A 23,086-nucleotide genomic window follows, 5' to 3' on the forward strand; every position below is an offset into this window, starting at 1 on the left:
GGAATTGATTGAACAAGAACAAACAAAAGAAAAGCATGTAGCCACTTGGCCGGGTTATAACAAAGGGGAGTCAGGTTTCCAATGGACAGGGAACAGGTATACTTGCAGGCTACATTGGCCTGCGCGATGCAGGATGCAGCGTGCCGTCAAAGGGCCATTTCAACCACGGCGGACACTGTCACCAATGGCCTGGTGGCGGTGTACACTGTACAGTAACTTGATCAAGAGCCACAAAGTTCTTCCTACATCAGAGTATCATCTGCTATTTCGTTTTGTTTTCTACTGTCGGTTCTCGTGGTCTTGACCTGGCGATGTGCCCAACCTACTGCGGCCAGGCTGGAACCTGAATTGACTTGACTGCCCGTGTAGAAGTGACTTCTTCTGACAGCAGTGAATCCCTCCATTATCAAGGCCACTACATCCCAACGCAAGTGTCCCTTCTCCTGAACTCACTGTTGGGTCCCCACCGGACTACTGGTACGTTGAAGGCCGCACACCTGTGAGTACAGCACTGAGATTACGCGAGGCTGGAGCAGAAGACTTGACAAGGCGCATTGCACAGAGCCCACATCCTCTATTCGCAAGAATATCCAGACCGCTCTCGAATCCGGTGCCGCCCTAGACTTACTAAGCTACCTTATCTTAGTTATAAGTTGGAATAGAAGAAGAAGCTAGTCGGACTAGGTAAGGTTACGAACGCTAGGCCTGCTATCGCCTTAGCGCAACTTGGACTAGTCCTAGTATGGATTATGGAGTCAGAGAATCCCCCCTGTGCCACTAGTCGATCTCGACCTATTAACCTAGGCCTACTGAACAGGCCGAGGCTGGACTATGTCTGTATACACGGTAGGTCCGAGAGCCTTGGACCATCCGATCATCTTCGCCAGACAGGATGCGGTCGACCGTAGCCTACGCCTTGTCGGCGAGGTACCTGTCTCGTTACCAACAGGTACTGACAGGGGCTTAGGCTTAGGGAGTAAGTGAAAAGGTGGCTGTGGCCCTATAGTGTGCTTCAAGGTCTGTTCGATGTGTGGCAACAAAAGTCAGTCAAAACAAGCATGATTTTCCGCTCGTGGCATCCTCCAGTCGATGGCGAGTCCCAGCATATCTACAATCAAACGAAATCAACGACGCTGACGGCGAGCTAGTTCCCATAGACAAACACATCTGGCAATAGTTAACCAAGCACGCTCTCAACCGATAAACTAAATAGACGACATCAGGCTACACCTTGAACGTGGACTCCTGGTAGTGTATTACCTTCTTCTAGCTTAAGGACTATATCACGTATTGATCGACGGTATTGACGGCTAAATATAGATTACGTGCTGGAGAGTCGAAAGACAGCCACTGCAACAGCCTCGGTTAAAGCTGGCTCGGTGGCGGGTCCCAGACATGTACCACTCAGTGTATTTACAGTATACGCACGACGGACTTTCTCTGCCTGAAAAAGAGGCCAATCATGATTTGGCCTATCACGCATAGCATGGCACAGCATATAACCGCCAGATGCATCCTATAGTAAGCAGACCACTTCGGTGAGCCTGTGTCCGGTTGCGAGGCTCGAACACAATTCATGTCAAGGCAGCATCATACGGAATAACGAAGTTTTGTGTCAGCATCGTTCACCCAACGAGATTTCCGAAAGATGGAAGATTTCTCCGCCTTGCCCGATTTTGATTCCCTGCCGTATTCCCCAGATGGCAGTCTCCCAGGCTGTGCATGGAAATTATTCGATCACAATAGGCAGGCGGATCAGCTCGGGACCTTGAATCTGCTGACCCAAGACAAGGTTCTGGATGCAGCAAGACGTAAATCCAATGTGGTCAGACGGTGTCTCTCGACTGGGGCCTCGAAAACCCACCGTACTCTGCTTTCCAGCGAAGCACGTTGCAACACCGGATTCTCGATCTCAGTTCCAGCGGAATGTATGCCAGCGACGAGCACGTTAGCTTCTGTCCGCAGCATGGATCCCACTGGGACACTCCACTGCATTTTGCACATCAGAAGTACGGCCCAAATGCGTTGACAATGACGAACATGGCTTTCTATTGACACACATGTCAGAAGCAAGAAATACTACAATGGACTCGGCCACCAGGGATTCCACTCGCAGAATGCCCTTCATCAAGGTACGAGATTATGGAGTGCTCGTGGTGGAATCTGCGGACGCGGTGTCCTGTTGGACTGGGCCGCCTGGGCTGCCGAACACAACGTTCCATACCATCCGATCGGAAATCACAAAATCACCGTCGCACAGCTCGAAGAGGTCGCCAACTGGCAAAAGACAACATTGAGTCCGGGCGACATTCTTTTCCTTCGCACAGGCTTTGTGTCATGGTGCAACACCGCAGCGACGGATGACGAGAATCGACGAAGAATGCTGGAGCGAGCAGAGTACTCGGGCGTCGAGGCTTCGATCGAGTCATGCAGGTGGTGAGGCTCTTCAGCTCCCTTATGGATTAAATTCTGTATCATCTCGCCAGCTGACAGACGTTACCAGGCATTGGAACCATCACTTCTCCGCCGTTGTGTCGGACACCATCACGTATGAAGCGTGGCCGACCGGCGAAATTGTGCTTCACGAGTACTTTCTGGCCATGTGGGGGATGCCCATCGGAAAGCTGTGGGATCTGGAGAAGTTGTCAGAGGTCTGCAGAAGCCGGCAAAGATGGTCCTTTTTCCTGACCAGTGCCCCCCTGAATGTGGCCTCCGCGGTTGGGTCACCACCCAATGCCCTGGCCATATTTTGATGGTTATTTATAAATGCCTATTCCACCGATTTAACCTCTATCCCATGTGGGACCGCCACTTGATTCCGGAGGCCCCCTTAGATCCTTAGCAAAGCACTCCAATCAGTTCAATCTAAAAAAAACAATGACGGTATTTGCGATGCGTGCAGCATTACAAACTTAGAAGAGGCCCGTAGCATGACTTGACTAATTGCTGGATCCGCAATTCACATTACGAGGTGTTCGTGAAGTGACTGACAACCTCCATCTAATGTTCGAACTGCTCAATGACCCCGACGGCTTTTACGAATACAATCGGCGCTATTCAGCGAGTTTGATTTGTCGAATCATATACGGCGAGCGAATCCAGGATTGGTCAGATCCATTGATTCAGAAAATCTTCAGCGTCCTGATCAATCTGTCCGATATATCCAGTCCTGGTGTTCCTCAAGATTTTGCCGCAGTGGATGACGAATAACTGGAAAACTTACGCAAAGAAAATTTGCGAGCATGACTCGGGTATCTATCTCGAGCTCTGGAGGGATATGAACAAGAAGGTCTCCTCGGGGAAGATCAAGCCGTGCTTTGGCAAAGACTTTATCGAAAGCAACCCAGAAAAGTTGAACATGAATGAGCTCGAAGCTGCCTTCCATACTGGGCACCTGATCGAGGCGGGAGCCGAGACAACTTCGGCCGCATTGAACAGCCTTCTTCTTGCTTTGTCCCTGTTCCCCGAGGCGAGCAAAACTGCACAAGAAGAGCTGGATCGTGTGGTTGGCCCTGACCGACCTCCCAAATTCGACGATCAAGACAATCTTCCCTACATCAAGGCCCTGGTCAAAGAAGGCCTCCGGTGGCGCCCTCCGAACCAGTACGGAATGCACCACGCCGTTGTCGAGGACGACTGGTATGAAGGCATGTTTATACCCAAAGGCTCAGTGGTCATGTTGAATTGGTGGTAAGTGTCTTGGTGTGCCGAATATGGTTTCACAATGAGGATACTAATTATCTTTGGTCTAGGGCCATCCACTTCAACCCCGGGGTATGGGAGAGTCCAGATGATTTCCGCCCGGAGCGGTATCTGGATCATCCATTGTCTGCAGCGACTTATCTGAACGTTGCCAACCCTGCGGACCGAGACCACTTCGCCTATGGAGCGGGAAGGCGCGTCTGCCCAGGGATACATGTGGCGGAGCGGTCCATCTTCATCAACGTTGCGCGAATTCTCTGGGCATTCAACATCTCGAAGAAGACGATCAACGGTAAAACCGTCGAACCGGAGACACTCTGTGTTCCAGGATGGTTGTCGGTGCCGCAGAAATTCGAATGCTCCATCACCCCGCGGTCCGAGAAGCACGCAGAAGTTATCAGAAAGGAATATGAGGTCACAGACAAAGACATTTGAGTGTCTTGAGCTCTGGGGTTAGGTATAGTATCTATGACTTGTTATGATGGATGTGGGTATGACGGTATTAAGGCCTGTTTTGACGAGGCGGTCAACTGATTGTTGAACGGCCAAACCCTCTCTGTCCCTGATGGAAACATGACACATCAAGAACTCCGAGGCTGCCGGTTGGCAGGTTCGCGAGACACGACGAGGTCAGCATCCAACCATCCTGGGAAGTGAACCAGGGAAAAAAAGGTGAAGGGGGCCGACCAGGCTTGCGAGGTAGCTGGAGTGTCACCAGGAAAGCTGCGGGAAGATCTTCAGGGATGGCTTGACCTCCGGTTGTGTGAAATTGATAGGCTCCTAAAGAATAAAGGACTATGATACAGCCGAAACCGAAACACAACCAACTCCTACCATGGAATGTTTTCTTCACGATAATGACTGCGGTACGGAGTACTGAGGTCGAATATAGTTCTGTTATAGGTTATAGACGGCGCTTGATCCTCAGCGTCAGGTCAGTGAGCGTGGTGGATGTCAAGTCAGACTGTCCTCCGGTTCTCTGTCAGTGAGCATCGTGGATGTCAAGTCAGACTGTCCTCCGTTTCTCTGTCAGTGAGCGTCGTGAATGTCAAGTCAGACTGTCCTCCGTTTCTCTATCGGCCTGCTACAGGGCGCCCCTAAGCCCCTAAGCCCTTCCGCTGGGGTCTCATCAGCCTAGATAGAGTCACCCTCCACCTCCAGACTGCCGACAATCCGCTGGCTCGTCTTTCCGTTTTCGCCGCCTGCAAAGGAAGACTATAGTCTTCACAACATGACAAACATCACTTCCGACAACGCTCACCCCTCCACTTTACTGTATGGTCTCCCATCATCTCGGAAGCAACGCCCACCCCTCCACTTTACTGTATGCTCTCCTATCATCTCGGAAGCCATTATCATAGCATGTCCTTCTCTAAAGCCAGTAGATTACCGGAGTACTTATTCCTATCATTCATGCTCTTGAAGAACAGCTGTATTCCCAGGATCATACCCATCCGTGGATCTGGTGATGCGTAGATCTGGTCTTGCTGGCTACAAGTGACAATCATAAAAACAGTGTCGGAGTATTTGGACGGTCTGTACGTCCGCCCTGGAGGAAGGTATACAGCTTCGGAACCCTTCGAGGCCACTGTGTATTTGATCCAAGGAAGAGTGTATATATGAACACAGGTAACATAGAAAGACCGATTTGGAGAGTGAGGGATGCTGCTTTAATCCAGGCCGTAAATGTTGCCCCTTTTCTGTGTTAGGGCAACATTTACGGCCTGGCCGAAAATAAAGCACCGTGATATACCGTCCATTCTTAGGGTGTATCATACATATCTAGCACCCTCCCCTCTGTCCCTGCGCCTCAATCAAGTCGTCCACCCTTTGATGTACTCCGTTAGGTAGTCACGCGGATGTATTCCAAACCGCTACAACAAGGCAAGCCGAATGATAGGGCGATCATCTCCTACTACATACTATACTTCCGACGTCGCCAGATGAAGGTTACGCGATCGTCATGGCTCCTATAGAGTAAGTATCTTGAGAGTAAGTCGCTCATCCTACTGAGCGTAGCGAAGTAGTATATACTGCAAATCTCTTACTCGTACGAGTCGTAATACGAGTCGTGCATGACGGCCCTAGACTAGACTTCTAACTAGGCTCTTAAACAACGCCTTCTTAAGTATTAGAGCGACGAGTTGGTTTACTCTACGGATATTTATTCGCCTTACTAGGGAAGGTGGGCGAGGGTCCGAGCAGTTTTTACTCGTCTTGTCTTGCCATTCCCACTCATCGAATCGAAATGCCCCTCGTCCTATACTGGCTGTTCCAGTTCCAGACTTTTCCGACAACCTCGACCCCTAGGAACTGAGAAATGGAAAACAGCTCACCACTTAGAAATTGCGGTATAGAAATTGCGGTATGGAAAACAGCTCACGAGAGATGGTGACTGGTCTAAGACCAGCTAGAGCCTAGCTAGCTTTTTTTGACTTTGATATCTGTTGCGTTTTCGAAGAGGCTTGGATGCATTTGGTTTCATTTGGTTTCATTTCGTTCCATTTCGTTCCGTTCCGGTTCATTTTATTCCAGAGATAGTTGAGAAGGAGAAGGAACCCTGAAAATAAAGACTCCCTCATCCGTGCACTCCGAGCAAGTGACGGTTATATACACCAAGTGGCTAATTTCCTGGTGAATCAGTTACTTCGTCCTTTTTGGCGACTGTCGTGGTATAACAGTTTGGGTCAACTGTGACAGAGCACTAATTTTGCCAACTTAGGAGAGATGGCGTGGCCTGGCCGGCCCTCATACTAATTGGACTGCTTGACCTTAACCTTGTTCAGGGCGGCATAGTCCCAATCCTCCTTGATCATATCAGCCGCCTTCTCGGCAAGCATGTAGACGCTACTAATGATGTTCCCGGAGACATTGTTGGGCAAAATACTGGCGTCGATGACCCGGAGGTTCTGCACGCCGCCGCGCACCCTCAGTCGGGAGTCGACGGTGTCGCCCATGGCGCAAGTGCCACAGCTATGGTATTCGCCGAGACAGGTGTCGCGGACCGAAGCACGGCGCGTCTCGGGCGTGTCCAAAGACGGAAAGGTGCGCGGATCAGGCTTGACCCGGGCGCCCAGTTTCCCCTCGAGCGCGGGCGCATGGGCGACGGTCTCGAGGAACTTGATTCCGGCCGCGAGCACGGCCACGTCGGCCTCGTGGCTCAGATATCCCGGGTCGACTTCCGGGTAGGCGGTCGGGTCGGCGGATTTGATGTGGACATGGCCCCGGGCCACCGGGTATTGTAGACACACGCAGAGGGTGATGCCGTCTGGCGTGGCTCCCGAAGTGTCTTGCTGTGGCGGGAACAGCTTGGCCTGGTCCGGCACCCCGTTGTCGAAGTCGGCGCTCACCGTGATAAAGACGAATTGAAGGTTGGCGGACCGCGGGTTCCTGATGTGCGCGATCACTTGGTCCCACTGTTTCTTTTGAAACGGCGTGGTCGAGGCCGAGGCTTGCGACTTGGTGATGGACGCAATGATCTCGTCCATCTCCCCTTCCTCGAGGAACAGGGAGCACGGCAGGAAGCCCTGCACCGCCTGGATGCCTGTCAGGGGCCCGCCCTGCGTCTCGGCCAGCGCTTTCTGCGCCGCGGCCAACACCTCCGGCTTGTAGATCGAGTCGCCTCCCATCAGGCCGGGCGCGAGCTCGTAGCAGGCAAACGCGGCCACGTGGTCTTGGTAGTTGTTGCCGACACTGGGCAGGTCCACCAGGCATTCGATGCCCGCCGCCTGCAGGACTGTCGGGTCGCCAATCCCCGACAGCTCCAGGATCTGCGGCGTATTGATGGCGCCGCCGGCAAGAAGCACTTCACGCTTGGCTTGGACCCTGTGTTTCTGCCCGTCGTGGATGAACTCGACGCCGGTCGCCGTCTTGTTGTTGTCCAGGACCACCCGGGACACCAGTGATTCGGTAATGACCCTGAGATTCGGCCGATGTTCGTTGGCTTGGAAGTATCCCCGGGCCGCATAGCTGCGTTTGCCTTTGAGCGGGCCCGTCCGCGCCACGGTACCGAGGCCTCTGTAGAATCCGATATGGTCTCCGCTCCAGGGATCGACGGGCTTCTTGTCGAACCCCGCGGCCTGTTCTGCTGCTTTGGCCACGTCGTCTTCAAGCGGGAACCAAGTGTCGTTGAAGCTGGTGCGGACAGGCCCGCTGGTGCCGTGGTTCTCTTCGACAAACGGAATGCTTGTGCGGTCGGTGATGCGCTCATCGATCGGCTCCAAGGTCTGGTGCTTGCGCATGTACTGCTTCACGTTTGCCCACGACCACGAAGGGTCGTCGGCCAGCTCTGCCCAGTCATTGTAATCTTGGTCCGAGCCACGGACGTACCTGTTTGGCAAAGTCACGTCAGTTTGAATCTTGAGTGGCCGGTCTGGCTGCGCGATGAAACCCACATCAAGTAGTTGATAGCACTGCTTCCACCCAATGCGCGTCCACGAGGTACGTGATGGACTTTGTTTTGATTGCCTGCCTGCAGAGCGCCATGGCCCTGGTGAGTATCTGATCTCTGATCTCTGATCAAATGTGCGCGAGATTCTGTCGTACCTGAGGCACAGTTTTAAAGCACCAGTCATATTCCTTGTTGCCCAGCATCTGAGTAAACAGAGCGGGGGTGTCGACCAGGAAATCTCCAAGCCGGTTTTTCCCAGCCTCGATGACCCCAACCGTGACATCGGGGTTTTCGGTCAAGCGGGCAGCAACCGTCAATCCTGTTACGCCTCCACCGCATATGAGGTAGTCATAGCTTTCTTGTGCGATGAACTCTTCAACAGAGACATGGGCTGACTTGGGAGAGCCATTGGCACCATTGACACCGTTGACACCGTTGACTCCATCCACGCCATCAGTGGCAGCCATATCTGCAAGATTTAGCAGAAGAGGGGCTTGAAATAGTGAAAAGAGTCGCAGAAGAATCAGTGTTGGTATGAAACGAAATGCCGATAGAGCTGGAGCTGGAGGGGAACCTCCCAGTTGTTATAGACACATACTCTGTACCTGTTGGTGTACGTACAGACTCTGCGAGATCTCTGCTTGCAAAAGACATGACCAAAATGCAGACACCAATGGGCCCTGGCGAGTTGCCTGAACTGGTAACCTTGAGGTCAATCAAGTTCGTTCTGGGAGGGGATAGGCTCTCAGTAAACGGGACAAGTAGCACCAATTGGTGCCAGGGCCACAAGGTGGCAGCGCTAGACACTGGCTGGTTGTTATGTGTACAGCCGCTGCGACCTGTTCACGTAAAATCATGCCGCCCACTAGTAACTGTCGCCTAGGAGCAATCCATTTCGCCCAACGCCGACAGACATTGGCCGATCGTTTATCGGGGGCTCCGGGGGTGGGCAAAGGCTTCTCCATGACAATGTCCGGTCGAGGGGCCTGTTGACCACCTGAACAGACAAAAAGGACGTTCAAGAGGGCCGAGCTAGTCTCTCTATTAATATGTACCTGATAGGTGCCTGATGTTCTTCTGTTGGTGAGAGTTAGTCGCTGATGTTCGATGGCGTGCCCGGCCAACCTTCCCCATCAGGCTATCCATGTCTGATCCCGGGTCCTGGAGAGGAGCTATGTGTATTATATCCAGATATCTCAGGGCCTGGTCCGGATATATCTTGATCATGTGTCCCTGGTATACATTAATACGGGAGGTCCTCGAGCGGATCGTGCCATCTACACACTGCTGGTATTGAGCCGGCCTGGGAACCTCCTCGAGGAAAGACACCAAACCAAAGTCCTCTCGGCCCCAGTCGCGCCTGGCGAATGCGAGTCATGGGCGGGCCAATTGAGAATCAACCACTGCCTGCCCATCTTTTTCCCGACCGGGAAATCCACGTTGTCATCTCCATCTTGTCCGGCCACCAGAAGGCTCAACACTATTACGATGAGACCCTCAAACCGCTCCTCGACAGCCACAATCTCAGATACAGCACTCACACGACAAATTCCGAACGTACGATCGTCAATCTAACCCGGAGTCTATTTGTCATCAATGCCACGCAAGGAGTGAAGCAAACCATCATTCTTCTGTCGGGCGATGGTGGCATCACTGACATTGTCGACACCCTCACTAGTATCTTGAATCGAAGAAACGATGACTCACGGCCGCCCTCGATCTTTTTCAAGCCCACTGTGGTTCTTATCCCCATGGGAACTGGGAACGCGTTGGCCTGGAGTTCGGGGGTTGCTCGAGATCCCCTAGAATCTATGATGAAAGGAACTCCACGGTCTCTGCCATCCTTCCAGGTCCAGTTCAGCCCTGGCGCAAGACTCGTCGTCAACGAGGGACGAAACCGCGAAGTTTTGACGGACTCGGATGATAAGGAAAGTACAGTGTATGGTGCTGTAGTCTTCAGCTGGGGACTGCACGCGAGCCTGGTGGCGATGAGTGACAATGCCGAATACCGCAAGCATGGGCTGGAGAGGTTCAAAATGGCGGCTTCGCGGCTGTTGACTGACCTTCATTACTACAGGGGCAAAGTCCAATGGCGGAAAGTAGGGGAGGATTGGAAAAGCCCACCTTGGTCGGAGCAGTCCTATGTACTGGCAACCATGGTCTCCAACCTCGAAGAGCACTTCAAGATTTCTCCAGCCACAAAGCCACTCGACGGAACCTTACGGCTTGTTTCCATTGGTCCCGAACCCGCCAGCGAGATAACACGGCTCCTGGGGCAGGTTTACCCATCTGGTGACCATGTGTCAGACCCTAAAGTGATATATGAGGAGATTGATGGTCTCAAAATCCAGTTTGATGAAGAGGATGAAAGATGGCGGATGGTTTGTATTGATGGCAAGATCGTCACGATTGCGAAAAACGGATGGGTGGAGGTTACCCGAATCCCAGGGACCGGCATAGATGCGAGAAGGGTCGTCGAGGTGGTTTGTTGACTTGAAAGAGCCGCCCATGATCCTGCACACTATATATAGTCCAGAGTGGTCTTGGATCTCGGCGGACCTGGGACTTATATAACGAATGAGTCGGGGAGCGTCATGCACGGCGCAATTGAGGAGACGCTCCCTTGGCGAGGCATGGGCATAGGCATGGGCATAGGCATGCCCTGATGACAGCCATTGCAATTTCATTAAGGTGCCGGCAATTGAAGACACCATGGAGGTCCTTCAGGGGTACAGAGACTCAGGAGTAGAGACATGATGCGAAAACGAGAGTCCTTTCTTCCCTCCCGGACCTCTGGCGCGAGGCTGCGCACTGCACGTGATGTCAGGTGACCATCGCCCGGGAAGCAGGTGTGCTGACTGTACTCCGTTCTACCTCTTGATTGGTGCCAGCCCTTGCTTTCCCGCTGACGTTCCGTTTCGTGACATTTCAACACTGGCAATTGACGTCGGGCTCGTCGGGCACGACACAGTACTCTTGGTCGACAAGTCAGCCTTCTCGTACGTTCTGGTCCCCCCAGTCGCGCAAACTAGCTTCTGTGCCACTACTCGGGTCATTCTTCCGTGCGCCGTCTCCCAAACCCAAACGACGCTGTCGCTCTGGGAGATATTCGAGGAACCGCCAGATATCTTACGCCCCGAAGCCAGCAATGATCAACCGGGCAGCCAGCTGAACACACTGACAAAGACAAATACCGATATTGACTTGGTCGACATTGTCCCTCCGTTCCGGTCAATCCGCCGACATCGAGTTTAATCGAATCGCGCAGAACCTCATCTTCTGGAGCAACTACTGCCATCATGCATGGATGGGGTAAGCACATTGTCCTCCACATTGGCGCTTTCCAGTACCACGGAACTGACCTGCTATTCTGTATACAGGCCTTTTCTTCTTCCTCCTCTTCCTCCTTCTCATCTTCGCCGTCGTCGGCTGGGTCGGCTACACACAGTACCAAGCGCGAAAACAAGGCTTACCAGCTCCCTCGCTGAAGTCCTGGAAGACATACATTCCATTACTCAAGACCCAGGGCTCCTCGAACTACCCTGCCCCGCGCCATGCCGGGCCTCTCGAGTGGTTCCGCGATCTATTCTCCAGGCTCACCAACAAGCGCACTGCCAGGGGTGCCTACGAGGAGGCGGGCGCAGAAGCCGGTCTCAGTGGTAGAAGGAGGGGGCGAGGTGTTGAGGACGATGCATGGGATGTCAGAGTGGGCAATGAGGATCCGTACGCCTCCGGGCCGGGGTACTCAGGCTACGAAGAACAAGAGCTGGGCCTTGCGCCGACACCAGGCTTGCATAATGAGCCGTATGCCGGTGGCAGCGGAGGCGACTATCTCGGCGCCAACCGAGGCTACTCCGAAGTGGACAATCGAGGACGCCCATCGAGTGCGAAAGGCTTGGATCCCTTTGGTGACCAGAACGAGGCACCGAGTCTAAGGAGTGTAAGTCCCCGGCCCGAGGCGGATGGTGGTCGGGGACATACCAAAGGGAGTCAAAGTCTTGATACCCAAGGCAGTGGGGACGGTGGCTCGAGTCCCACGAGTACAAGAAAGAGCGTCTTCAGAGAAGGGATATGAGATGGTCGAGGCATGAAGTGTAAGGAGAAGGCATGTTTGTTGCGTACGACGACGACAGGCTTGTAACGTTATGATGATGAACTGGCACAGCGATCGATTGATTCGAATGACTTGGACGGCCTCTGGACTTGGATACAGCCTGCTGCTTACTCCCAGTACGATTGCAGGCTGCTGGCTGCGACGTCGGCTATCGTCAGCCGCCCTGGCGTGGGAAGTGGTACGGCAAATCTCTTTCCCACAACTTCCTCTATTCAGTCTTTCCGCATGAGGAGGCCGTGTGTTGCGGGCTTGCATTACCATGTGCGCTGCTGTCTTGCTTGGGTGATGTTGAACACGATGGAGAGATTGCGTCAGTACTTCTCCCAAGTTGCAACAACTTGATATCACTTCCAGTGGAGCTGGGCTTGTGGATGGAGGCTTGAAACCTCATGTCAAGCTCAAGGTTGTACCACTTTCCCACGCAGCCAAGGCGATAGCATAGAACAAAATCGGAGTTTCGGTATGGGTACCGTTGCGTGCAGATTCAAAAGATGCATATCTATGTATTCGACACTAGTATTGACTTGCTGGAAAAGTCAAACGGCCAATTTCCAACATCATTCTTGCCTCCTTTCGCACTGGATTGCTGTCATCGCCTCTGGGGTCGCTATAAATCTACAAGTGGACTATTTGAGGCTTGTTCGAGAGCTTGTTCGTAGTTTGATAAGTCAAAGCCCCATTGACCATGTAACCTCCTTGTCGAGCACCACCCCACAGCCTCGTCCAAAGCACGCCTCTGATATCCGCAATGAGCGATTGGACTCCTAGCACCCACAGCTGGAGATCGACAAGCTCGGTAAGTGGCAGACGATGGCTGGCCGGAGTCGCAGCGGGTTTGTTGTAGGCGTAAGACAGAAGTTTCTCCCAGGACTTCTGACTGTCGTCCCACCACACTGTTTCTTTGCCATAGCCGGAGTGGACGTGTCCAAACGCATGCAATGTGGGTTTGACACGCCAGACTTCCTGCAATTCGAACTCGTCGCCCAAGCCGCCATTCTGAGGGATGTCAAGGTGCCACTTGGGTGGGTTGTGCGTGATCAGCACGTCAACGTCGTCGGGTATGGTCTTGCTCCAGGCATCCTGTCCCCTGTCATATTGGAAGGCAAACTCCTTGCCACCGCACTTGGGAATCTGCGGTGCCCCGTAGACTTTCAGTTCCCGGCCGTCAGGGAAAGGGAGGGTTATGGCCGAATGTTGCAAGTAGTGAATCTTGCCCCAGTCGAGTGTGCGACGCGTATTCCTTTGATCATGGAGACTTCGGCTTCGCTCGTCGAAATAACTGTCGTGGTTCCCTGCCACGACGACAATGTGCCGAAACCCATCGGATGAACCAGACCAAGGCTTCTGGAGGGTCTTCAACCAATCTATAGATTGTTGTATAGAGGACAAGGTGCCTGTGTTGGTGAGATCGCCCGCGTGAATAAGGAGGTCGCCTTTCGGTATAGCGGTAAGAGGGATCTTGGAATGGGTGTCCGAGAGACATACGACGCGAATGGGAACTCTATTTTTTGGTGATACGTACGGCCGCCCGCGAAGAAAGAGGAAGACATGGTGGAGAAAAGTGAACCATGTCGTTAGTGGGTGGTAGATGACCTGGTACAGAAAGGAGGGAGGGGCGAAGGGCGAGTCTGCAGGTAAGAAGAGGCCCATTTGGAAGTGGTTCTAGATGTCAGAAACGGCCCCGAGATCTATGGTATCGTATCTCTTTCTCTTCAGTTGCGCCGTGTCACCGAAGCGCGTTGTTCTGGGAAGAAGAGGGTGCGGAGCTCATGACTGCGGGCATCTAGTGAACAGAAGTGTGGAGCTGGTCGAAAGCATATGTAGAAGAGATTTTTTGACGCTCGACAGGGTCGGGAAACGGGTTGCAAATTCTCGATTCGAGGTCAAGACTCAATAAATGGGGAAAGCGACGTTTCGAGGTTGAACTCCGAGTTGCGTAGGCGGCGTCGTCCAGCCAAAGAAGCTCAAAAGCACAGACTGCGCATGTTAGCGAAGATCTCGGAATCACTGGAAACGAGAGGTCGAGGGAAGAAGGGTCGCTGGCATGGCGATGGTCCAACTTGTAGTCCTGTCAACTACCATCATCGCTGACAGGAGTAAGAGACACAGAGGCCAGAGTAACACAGATCGATAGACGTAGGGACGTCCTGAGCAGCCATGTATTTATGCAAATCCCATCGTCAGAGACTCTCGCATTCTCTGCAGATGCAAAAGCAAAGACCATGCAAACGCTCCCCCCACCATCAATCAATCAATCGCTGGTCTATCACCTACTACGGTGCACTGTATTCTGTATTCTGCCACCAAAAGCCACCTAGTACTGTTGTTTGATCACTGGGTCACTTTTCCAGGGAAATCACTGTCACTGGCACCCACAGTTGATATCACCATCACCATCGATCGCCGTTTCGTCAACTGCCAACTCTCTTTGCTTCATTTTCTTCAGTCCATCATTCCTCTCATTCTACCCCAGTCTTCGCAGTCGACCAGCCTGTTGGCACAGTACAGAGACCGCACACCTACCTTCTATTCCCAGTCCATGTCGTCCGATCGTATCCTCCCGATGCCCTCGATCTAATAGCCGCCGCCCGTGGTTGGGTGCCCTGTTTCCTGCAACGAATCGCATCATTGATCTCGCAGCACGCAGCGCACATCTAGTATCCCACTATCCCACTCTTTCCTCCCTCGACTGCCGCCAGCTGCCGGGGCGCAACCACTTCGTTCTGCTTCGTGAGCAACGGACTGATGATAAGAGGGACAGGATTGGAGTCAAGAGAATAGTCCAAGAAATAAAACACCTAATTAACAGCTCACGCTGTTTCCGCCGGTAGCGTTGACAGTGGTCCGACATCCGAAACCGCCCACGGTTCTCAAACAGGTCCACCAATTCAAGCTTGTGCCTCTAAACGCTGCCGACCCAGACTGCACTAGACCAGGCGAGCTACGGTCTGACTGCCGCCCCAAAGTCAACCCTCTTCCACTCTACTCCAACATCAAACAATCCTCACAATTTCTGCCAGATCGGAAACTGGCCCTGCAAAGGGACCAGTCACTGTCCACCCCAACAAATTGTTGGCCGCAAACGCCGCCGCCTTTGCTATGATGAATGGCACCGACTTGAAAAAAGCCGCCATCAGCCAGGCCAAGAAGGTTGCGACCACTGCGGCCCTCGCCGCAAGCAGCAACGGTCAGAAGAAACGGCGGAAAGGCGATAACCTCAAACCGATCATCACAACCGAGAACGCGTCTTCCAGCCTCCATGAGAGCCCCACGCAAGCAGAGCCAGAGTAAGTCACAAACCCTCCTTGTCGCGCCGCGCCGCCCACCTTGTATTTCCGTGGATCGCCAGTCGCTGTCTGTTTCGATTCAGCTTCCTGGCTGATCATCGTCCCTCAGAACGCTGAATTCTCCTCTTTCTCACGGGAAAGTGCCATCAAATAACTCACATCTTCATAGATCCTTGTCATCCTCCTCATCCTCGGAAGAAGATCCCGCCGAAACCACCGCCGACGAAGAAGATTCGGAAGATTATTGCAAGGGCGGATATCATCCTGTACACATCGGCGAAACATACAATAACGGCAGATATGTTGTTGTGCGAAAGCTAGGATGGGGTCACTTTTCCACAGTGTGGTTGTCAAGGGACACTACCACCGGCAAACACGTTGCGCTCAAGGTTGTTAGATCGGCTGCGCACTACACAGAGACGGCCATAGATGAGATCAAACTGCTAAACCGGGTCAACCAAGCGAATCCGAACCATCCTGGCCGGCGCTACGTCGTCAGTCTTCTCGATTCCTTCGAGCATAAAGGTCCGAACGGTGTCCACGTATGTATGGTTTTTGAAGTGCTGGGCGAGAATCTGTTGGGATTAATCAAAAGATGGAACCACCGAGGCATCCCCATGCCCTTGGTGAAACAAATCACTAAGCAGGTGCTTCTGGGTCTGGACTACCTGCATCGTGAATGCGGCATCATTCACACGGATCTGAAGCCCGAAAACGTGCTCATCGAGATTGGCGATGTCGAACAGATTGTCAAGGCATTCGTGAAGGACGAAAAAGAATCATCCAAAGACGATAATAGAAACGGTCGGAGGCGGAGACGAACATTGATCACCGGCAGTCAACCCTTACCAAGTCCTCTCAATGCCAGCTTCACAAGCCTGGATAAAATTGGGAATACACACCAGCCAAGTAGTCTGAATCAAGTCATGAACGAGTCTGCTGTCAACAAACCGGCAGAAGGACTCTCCATGCTCGAACAGCTAAAGCTGAAATCGAAGGAAAGTAAACCGGGCGAGGAGCATCCGGCTAACGATAAAGGGAGAGAAGGGACAACAGACCCACTCGAGAAGGATCTGGCCGGGGTGTCTCTCGACAACAAAAAGAGCAGTGAGGTGGAAAAAGTGCTGAAAGCCGCGAAACACGAAGATGAACCGGCGGAGGGCATAATTTCGGTCAAGATAGCAGATCTTGGAAATGCCTGCTGGGTGAGCCATCACTTCACGAACGACATCCAAACTCGACAGTATCGGTCGCCGGAGGTCATCCTCGGTGCAAAATGGGGCGCCAGCACGGATGTCTGGAGTATGGCGTGCATGGTATGTTCGCGGTTCAAAACTGTGGTCTGACATCAATGATGGGCTAATGCGATCATAGGTATTTGAACTGATCACGGGTGACTACCTATTCGATCCACAATCGGGGACGAAATACGGCAAAGATGACGATCATATTGCACAAATCATTGAGCTCCTGGGTCCATTCCCGAAGTCGTTATGTCTTCAAGGCAAATGGTCGCAGGAGATTTTCAACCGAAAAGGCGAGCTTCGAAATATCCATCGCCTGCGACATTGGGCGCTCCCCGACGTCCTACGGGAAAAATATCATTTCTCAGTTGAGGATTCGAAGAGAATCAGCGAGTTTCTGCTTCCCCTATTGGAGTTGCCCCCCGAGGCGCGTGCAAACGCTGGTGGGATGTCGAATGCGGAATTCCTCAAGGGGACAAAAGGCATGGAAACCATCAACCTGAATGTCCCCGTTGGGAGCAAAGGCGAGGGAATTGAAGGTTGGGCAATAGAAGTGAAGAAGCGGTGATTTTTATGACTGGAGATATCATGAAGGGCCAGGGAAATCCCGAGATTTCCATGTCCTTGATTCGCCATGCTGTGCTGCCTTTTGGGTTTTTGGTAACGAAGAGGGCAAATACATTGTCGCGTACAGAATAAATGACCTTGATGGACAGGATAGGGGCTATCTTGATGGCCGATTGACGATCTTCTTTGACGGGTGGACAAACTTTGATTTCCGGCTTCGTTGACTTCTGCATGTAAAGACTTTTTGCATTTGGCCTCAAGCAGGGTATGTGTCTAGTCTGATCTGATCTGAATACCAATACGAACATTGCTGCTTTGAGCCAGGACCAAAGCAGAGCAGAGCAGCTGTTCCAAGAAACCAAGACGGGGCGCGGGCGTTGACTGCATACATACCTGAGTACGGAGTACCTAGAACGGAATTGTGTATCTATGTACATACACATACTAGTATAGGTGGTAGGTACCTACCTAGGTAGATACCTGGTCTTAGATAAATTCAAGCTTATATATTTACACTGGGCAAATTCCTTCCGCAATTGGCAGACTGAAGCTGCATAGATGGCATGACCATAACTGCTGGTACAAGTCATGTTATCCCTCCATCAAACGAGTAGGTCCCATTGCTATGGGTTGGCGGGAGGGGCCTTCGATCAGGTGTCAGAGGGATGCATCTCGATCAACAACCAGAAGGTATGAGCGGGCTCCTCTTTTTGCTAGCTTTTTGCCTTTTTGGACGGTTGAACTCGAGTCGGCCTTGATATTTTTGGTGGTGGTGGTGGTGGTGGTTGTGTGCCCTAAATAAAGGTTCAGGGTGCGGCAGAAAAGGCAAAGTAAAGTAATTACAGAGTATAGAGTACAGAGTCCAAGCCAAGGCGATGGCATCAGACCTCCAGAGTCCAAGACAATGCTATCAGACCTACAGACTTCAAGACAAGGCCATCAGACCTTATCTTCGATGCTCCGTACAGTAGGTACTAGGCTGGGCTTTCCTCCGGCTCGGATCCAGGGATCGGGGTCAGGGTCAGGGTCAGGGTCAGAGTCAGGGGCCAAACGAGGCTGAACCGTCCTGTATGCACAGACACATCCACTGGCAACCAACCGCATATGGATAGATAGTCCGTAGAGATAGTAGGCCAGTCCGAATCGTCATTGTCTGATATAGATGCGACGGCCGAGAAGCGACAAGAGCGAAGCAGGAAAGAACTTGGATGCTGGTCTCAGATGTCTGGAATACTGTCGGCCCAGCGGATACGGATAGCCAGCGCACGACACGCCATCGCATCTTCCCAGCTGTCGTGGCCAATTCCTGCTTCTCTGCCTCTGCCCCTGCCCATTTTGCTGCACGGCAATCCCCAACATGACTTACACAGATTCTTCAACGATCGCCCGCCGTCGGTCATGGCCCCGACATAAGTCTGAAGAATAACAGTATCGATAATGCGAGGATGGATCCACCGCAGAGCCGTCAAGTCATTCTGGCCCCCATCAGCGATGACAATCGTCTTCGGTCTGACGTGACGCCACAGCATCTCACGCGCGGCATCAATCGGCCACTCAGTACAATGGCTCCCTGCCCAGGTGGACCATTGCAGCATTCCATGCCTCGTACACCTCTTGCCTCAGCGTGTCGGGTTGAGCGGAAATGCTCTGATTGCCCTGTTCAGCCAAAACCAGCCTGACTCCCGACTCCATCTCGCTATAGCGCGGCCAATGCGGCACGCCCTCGGCGTTGGGATCGAGCGTGTACGCAAACGAGATCCAGGCGCTCATCATGGTGGTGGAAACCTGCATGTCCCCGGCAGTCGCGCCCTCCAGATGGGATACCTCACCGAACACGTAAGCCAGCTCAGCGCCGTGGTGGACACCGATCCGCTTGGCATATGCTTCACTAGACCCTGGATACTCATAGCTCAGATTTAACTGCGACAACGGAGGTTGTTGGCGGAAGGAGTAGCCCCATGCTGGGACACGTTCGCTGGCTTGTTTGAGAAAGGCGCGGCCGCCGAGATGGAAGAACACGTCGCCGTAAACAGCGACCGCGGTCCAGAACGTATGGTTTGCTGTAGGATCGCCGTTGTAGCCTTTCCCAAGAGCCTCGGAGGTGAGTTTCTCGTACACTTGGACAAGGTCTTTGGCCAGAGACGTCGAGTTGTCCAGCAACGGAGTGACATATTCCACGAGAGCGCCGCTGTCAGGCGGGTTGAACGGGTCAGGTAGGAAGATCGAACCTTCGTTCAGATTGCAGCCATGGATGATGGGGATGCGTGCCAATTCATAGTCAACCATAAGAGCGGTCGAGTTGGTCTTGAACCAGTCATTATCAAGTGTGTACGAGGTGCCAAAATCGCCCTCCACTAGCAGCGGCGAGAGAACCGACACGTCCACGTTTCGGAGACACGCAACGCTGTCAGAAGCCTGGGTGCAGTTTGTCATATGGAGCAGACCTTGGAATGCTGGCGCCCTGGTAGAAGGGGCTTCCACAGGCAGTGGCCCAAGCCTTAGGCCACCGGCGCTGCCTGACTGGGTGATCATGCCCTGGAAGAGTCTGTTCGTCTGGTTCAGTGAATATGCACGGTGCAGCTGGGCTTGCGCGTCCCAGGCGCCCGCGGATTCTCCAAACACAATGGTCTGATTGGGGTTTCCGCCGAAGCTCGCAATGTTTTCATGAGTCCACTCCAGAGCGAGGTACTGGTCCTTCAGCCCCAGATTGGACAAGCCCTGGGCCTGGAACGCAGGGCTATTGAGGAATCCGAACCCGGCGAGGCGATAGTTGCATGAGACATAGATGACCGGCCTCCCGATCTGAACCGAATATTGCACAAGGGCAGTGCCGTTGTAGAAGATGGACTGGCCGTTCAGGTTGCCACCTCCGTGAATGAAGAACAAGACCGGGAGTGGCTCCTCCGATGGCCTTCGCTGAGGGCGGACAATGTTGAGAGTCAGGCAATCTTCGCTCAGCCCGTTGTACAAGGCAAAGGCTGGATCCTGCAAACAACCCGGGCCATAAGCGGTGGCCAGGAACGGATTCGCCAGAGCCGATGGCGGGAATGGCTGCGGGTTGCTGAACCGCAGGTCGCCAACGGGGGGTACTGCGTAGGGTATCCCAAGGAACTGGTCAAGGCCGGCGATTGAGGCGTTCGCAACAAAGGTTCCTGCCGCTGCATAGACGATTGGACCTCGGGCTTGTCTAGCACTGGCTGCAAAGGCTCTTGCGATGCTCCCGGGAGAGAGTGCTGCCACGCATCGTGTTATATAGGGTATCGTGACAATACTGAGGCCGATCGACAAGAGGAGAGGCACAAAGATCAACCAGCAGAGATTGCTCATCAGCAGCCTCTTTATCGGAGCCCCTGGGCTACTCTGGGACGTGTTGTGAATCGACGCCATCGAGACAGCATCGCACCGCGGCTGAGGTCTCCTTCCACTCACTGTGAAGCGTGCTCCGTGCTCCGGTCAACGCCTGATGTCTTTTTTGATCGATCGGTAACCTCTTCAAGTTGAACTTGGAAGCAATTTGTTGAGTCGGGCGCTGAAATCCGCACCATGAGTAGGGTAGCCCTCCGCAATCTGACAAAGATGGATCCCTCGCCACCTACCGGAGACCCATGAGATGTTGCAGTATGCATCTTCTAGGCGAAACTATGTCCCGACGCTGCGTACCTCGTGCGGGCGAACACAGGTTTGCTGTTTGCTGCTGTGCCACTGGCACCTATGGGTAGAAAGCGAATCATCGTTTTACTGGCGCCGATCTTGTTTTGATTCCTTTCCTTTCCTCGTCACAGAATCCACATCGGAAGGGGAAGTCGAAATTAGGTTTTCTTATTAGTTTATTATTGAAGAAGTACATGTAACAACTCAACGACAGCCTCGTGAGATCACTTTCGGCATGAGATTGAGACAGGGATAGCAGTCATGTGATGTCAGGTGCTGTATGCTCACGTGATCCCGCTCCCAGGCCTTGGCATCACATAGTAAGGTATACGCCGTACTTCGTACTCCGTATACATGCTACGTACTACTTCGATCTCCCCTTGATCTCCTTGCCTTTCCCACCTGCTCGTCACTGCTTGCTCCATTCCTCACTCGACGAGCTGCTCATAGCGTTTCTACATGCAAATGTCTGCATGGCTGCACTGAGATTGAACCGCGATATGCATTGACCACGACATCGAAATGCGGCCTCGCTTTGTCCGTCCATTCCATACGACCGAGTTTCTGCGACCATCTACCATGCAACTTGGTACACAATGCCTTTCGCTCAATGCCGTCTCCTCAATGTGCAGTCAGTTTGGGTGCAAGATAGAAGCAGATGATGTATTCACAACGCCTTGAACTATTCGTGGTTTACAGCAGTCTGGTTGACGGAGACTGATCGCTTCTACGGCTTCCACAGCTTCCACGGCTTCGACCCGTCGGATTCTTTGTCTCGTGTCACCCTCACGCCCATGGAAACGGGCTCCCACAGTCCAATCTGCAATGCTCCTTTGTTGCTTCTTCCAATTTCGGCACAAAGACCTCCTGCTACCAATATTAATAGCCGCTCCCTCTTCTAGACGCTCCTCGTTTTCTCAATCCATCCCCACCGAGCTGCAGTCACCGGATCTGTGTTTCTGTCTTATCTTCTTGCTGAATCCCCTCTTTCCTTGATTTCTGATCTTGTCTAGGGTTGCTTGAATCACCATGCGCTCGATTATCTCACTTTTCGTGGCGGTCTTCCTGGCCACCGCAGTCCAATGCTCCGCCGAGAGAGGGCAAGACCATGGCGTGCTCGCCCCGTTCTATCATAAACTGAGTTGTTCGCCTGGCAAGGCCGGCGACTGTGCCAGTTGTGGCGCCGATTATGTCCAATGTGGTTCTGACGATTGTTACAATCCCAAAGCTGGTGAGACCTGCTGTCAAAGTCAATGTAAGTCCAGAGGCTCCCTTTCTCTTCTGCCATCGCTTGGACTGACTGTTGTGCAGATGCGTGTCCCGCGCAATTCAACTGCTCTTCCACTGGTTCACACTGTGTAACGAACAATGCGACTGGTGGTCCAGGCTGCGATGATGGTGATGATGACGACGACAACTACAGTAGCACCTCCGCTGCTGTCGTGTCGACTACTTCTTCCACCTCTGCATCGACCACCACCGGTCCTCCGGTCTCCGTTGTGACGTCTACTTCGGATTCTAACTCCACAACTTTCACGACGACCATCACCTCGACCACGACCAACACTGTGACTGTCAGCGCTACCTTGCCTGCTTGCGGCCTGAGTGATGCCACCACAGGCCTTCCTATGACGAGTTCCACTGCCACTTATGGCAATTTCACCACGGTGGCATTGAACACGACCACGTCCACAATTTCAGTTACGAATGTCACGGTACATCCCACCACGCACCCGGCGTCTCTCAATGCTACCAAGCCAACCTCTAGTATCAGCCCTCCAATTAGTAGCTACAAGGGCGCTGCTTCTGGTCTTCAAGGTCAAGCATCAACGTCTTTATTTGCTCTGGCATGTTCAATTTATGTGGCTGCGTTGTTGATATGACCAAAGGGCGGATCAGTTAGATACTAATAGGGGGGAAAGACCTAGGCCTGGCTGCATTAAAATTGTACTAGGAGAAGGAAGGTACTCACTCGCCTCGATCTAAACCCAAAATTAGCCTCTATCTTTCCTTACATAGCATCACTTTGATAGGATCTACATTCTGGCATATTCAAGTTCTCACCGGCAAAGGGCGGAACGATGAGACACGCCTAGATTAGCAGCATGGTTTACAGTGGTTTCTTGATCAC

At 52.8% G+C, this 23,086-nt stretch overlaps 9 protein-coding genes across 9 annotated transcripts; 6 read left to right on the plus strand and 3 right to left on the minus strand.

Annotated features, from left to right (window-relative positions):
• Window positions 1–1,648: 1,648 nt before the first annotated feature.
• On the plus strand, window positions 1,649–2,753 carry A1O3_01403 (uncharacterized protein; the record flags this gene model as incomplete). Its single annotated transcript, XM_007731549.1, has 4 exons — window positions 1,649–1,825; window positions 1,882–2,009; window positions 2,068–2,436; window positions 2,504–2,753. The coding sequence occupies 4 exons, from the start codon at window positions 1,649–1,651 to the stop codon at window positions 2,751–2,753; spliced, it is 924 nt and encodes a 307-aa protein (XP_007729739.1).
• A 446-nt stretch (window positions 2,754–3,199) lies between these two features.
• A1O3_01404 (uncharacterized protein) lies at window positions 3,200–4,137 on the plus strand (the record flags this gene model as incomplete). Its single annotated transcript, XM_007731550.1, has 2 exons — window positions 3,200–3,690; window positions 3,753–4,137. 2 exons carry the CDS (start codon window positions 3,200–3,202, stop codon window positions 4,135–4,137), a joined length of 876 nt encoding a protein of 291 aa, XP_007729740.1.
• Window positions 4,138–6,455: 2,318 nt separating this feature from the next.
• Window positions 6,456–8,559, minus strand: A1O3_01405 (uncharacterized protein; the record flags this gene model as incomplete). Its single annotated transcript, XM_007731551.1, has 3 exons — window positions 6,456–8,031; window positions 8,097–8,173; window positions 8,248–8,559. The coding sequence occupies 3 exons, from the start codon at window positions 8,557–8,559 to the stop codon at window positions 6,456–6,458; spliced, it is 1,965 nt and encodes a 654-aa protein (XP_007729741.1).
• A 909-nt stretch (window positions 8,560–9,468) lies between these two features.
• On the plus strand, window positions 9,469–10,584 carry A1O3_01406 (uncharacterized protein; the record flags this gene model as incomplete). The annotated part of the gene is made up of 1 exon (XM_007731552.1): window positions 9,469–10,584. The coding sequence occupies one exon, from the start codon at window positions 9,469–9,471 to the stop codon at window positions 10,582–10,584; it is 1,116 nt and encodes a 371-aa protein (XP_007729742.1).
• An 807-nt stretch (window positions 10,585–11,391) lies between these two features.
• On the plus strand, window positions 11,392–12,167 carry A1O3_01407 (uncharacterized protein; the record flags this gene model as incomplete). The annotated part of the gene is made up of 2 exons (XM_007731553.1): window positions 11,392–11,404; window positions 11,473–12,167. 2 exons carry the CDS (start codon window positions 11,392–11,394, stop codon window positions 12,165–12,167), a joined length of 708 nt encoding a protein of 235 aa, XP_007729743.1.
• Window positions 12,168–12,821: 654 nt separating this feature from the next.
• Window positions 12,822–13,856, minus strand: A1O3_01408 (uncharacterized protein; the record flags this gene model as incomplete). The annotated part of the gene is made up of 1 exon (XM_007731554.1): window positions 12,822–13,856. The coding sequence occupies one exon, from the start codon at window positions 13,854–13,856 to the stop codon at window positions 12,822–12,824; it is 1,035 nt and encodes a 344-aa protein (XP_007729744.1).
• Window positions 13,857–15,308: 1,452 nt separating this feature from the next.
• Window positions 15,309–17,305, plus strand: A1O3_01409 (CMGC/SRPK protein kinase; the record flags this gene model as incomplete). Its single annotated transcript, XM_007731555.1, has 3 exons — window positions 15,309–15,493; window positions 15,663–16,809; window positions 16,868–17,305. 3 exons carry the CDS (start codon window positions 15,309–15,311, stop codon window positions 17,303–17,305), a joined length of 1,770 nt encoding a protein of 589 aa, XP_007729745.1.
• A 1,553-nt stretch (window positions 17,306–18,858) lies between these two features.
• On the minus strand, window positions 18,859–20,691 carry A1O3_01410 (uncharacterized protein; the record flags this gene model as incomplete). Its single annotated transcript, XM_007731556.1, has 1 exon — window positions 18,859–20,691. One exon carries the CDS (start codon window positions 20,689–20,691, stop codon window positions 18,859–18,861), a length of 1,833 nt encoding a protein of 610 aa, XP_007729746.1.
• A 1,293-nt stretch (window positions 20,692–21,984) lies between these two features.
• On the plus strand, window positions 21,985–22,838 carry A1O3_01411 (uncharacterized protein; the record flags this gene model as incomplete). The annotated part of the gene is made up of 2 exons (XM_007731557.1): window positions 21,985–22,210; window positions 22,267–22,838. The coding sequence occupies 2 exons, from the start codon at window positions 21,985–21,987 to the stop codon at window positions 22,836–22,838; spliced, it is 798 nt and encodes a 265-aa protein (XP_007729747.1).
• Window positions 22,839–23,086: the final 248 nt, after the last annotated feature.

This window comes from Capronia epimyces (assembly GCF_000585565.1).
Source record: "Capronia epimyces CBS 606.96 chromosome Unknown aczIQ-supercont1.1, whole genome shotgun sequence".
NCBI lineage: Eukaryota > Fungi > Ascomycota > Eurotiomycetes > Chaetothyriales > Herpotrichiellaceae > Capronia > Capronia epimyces.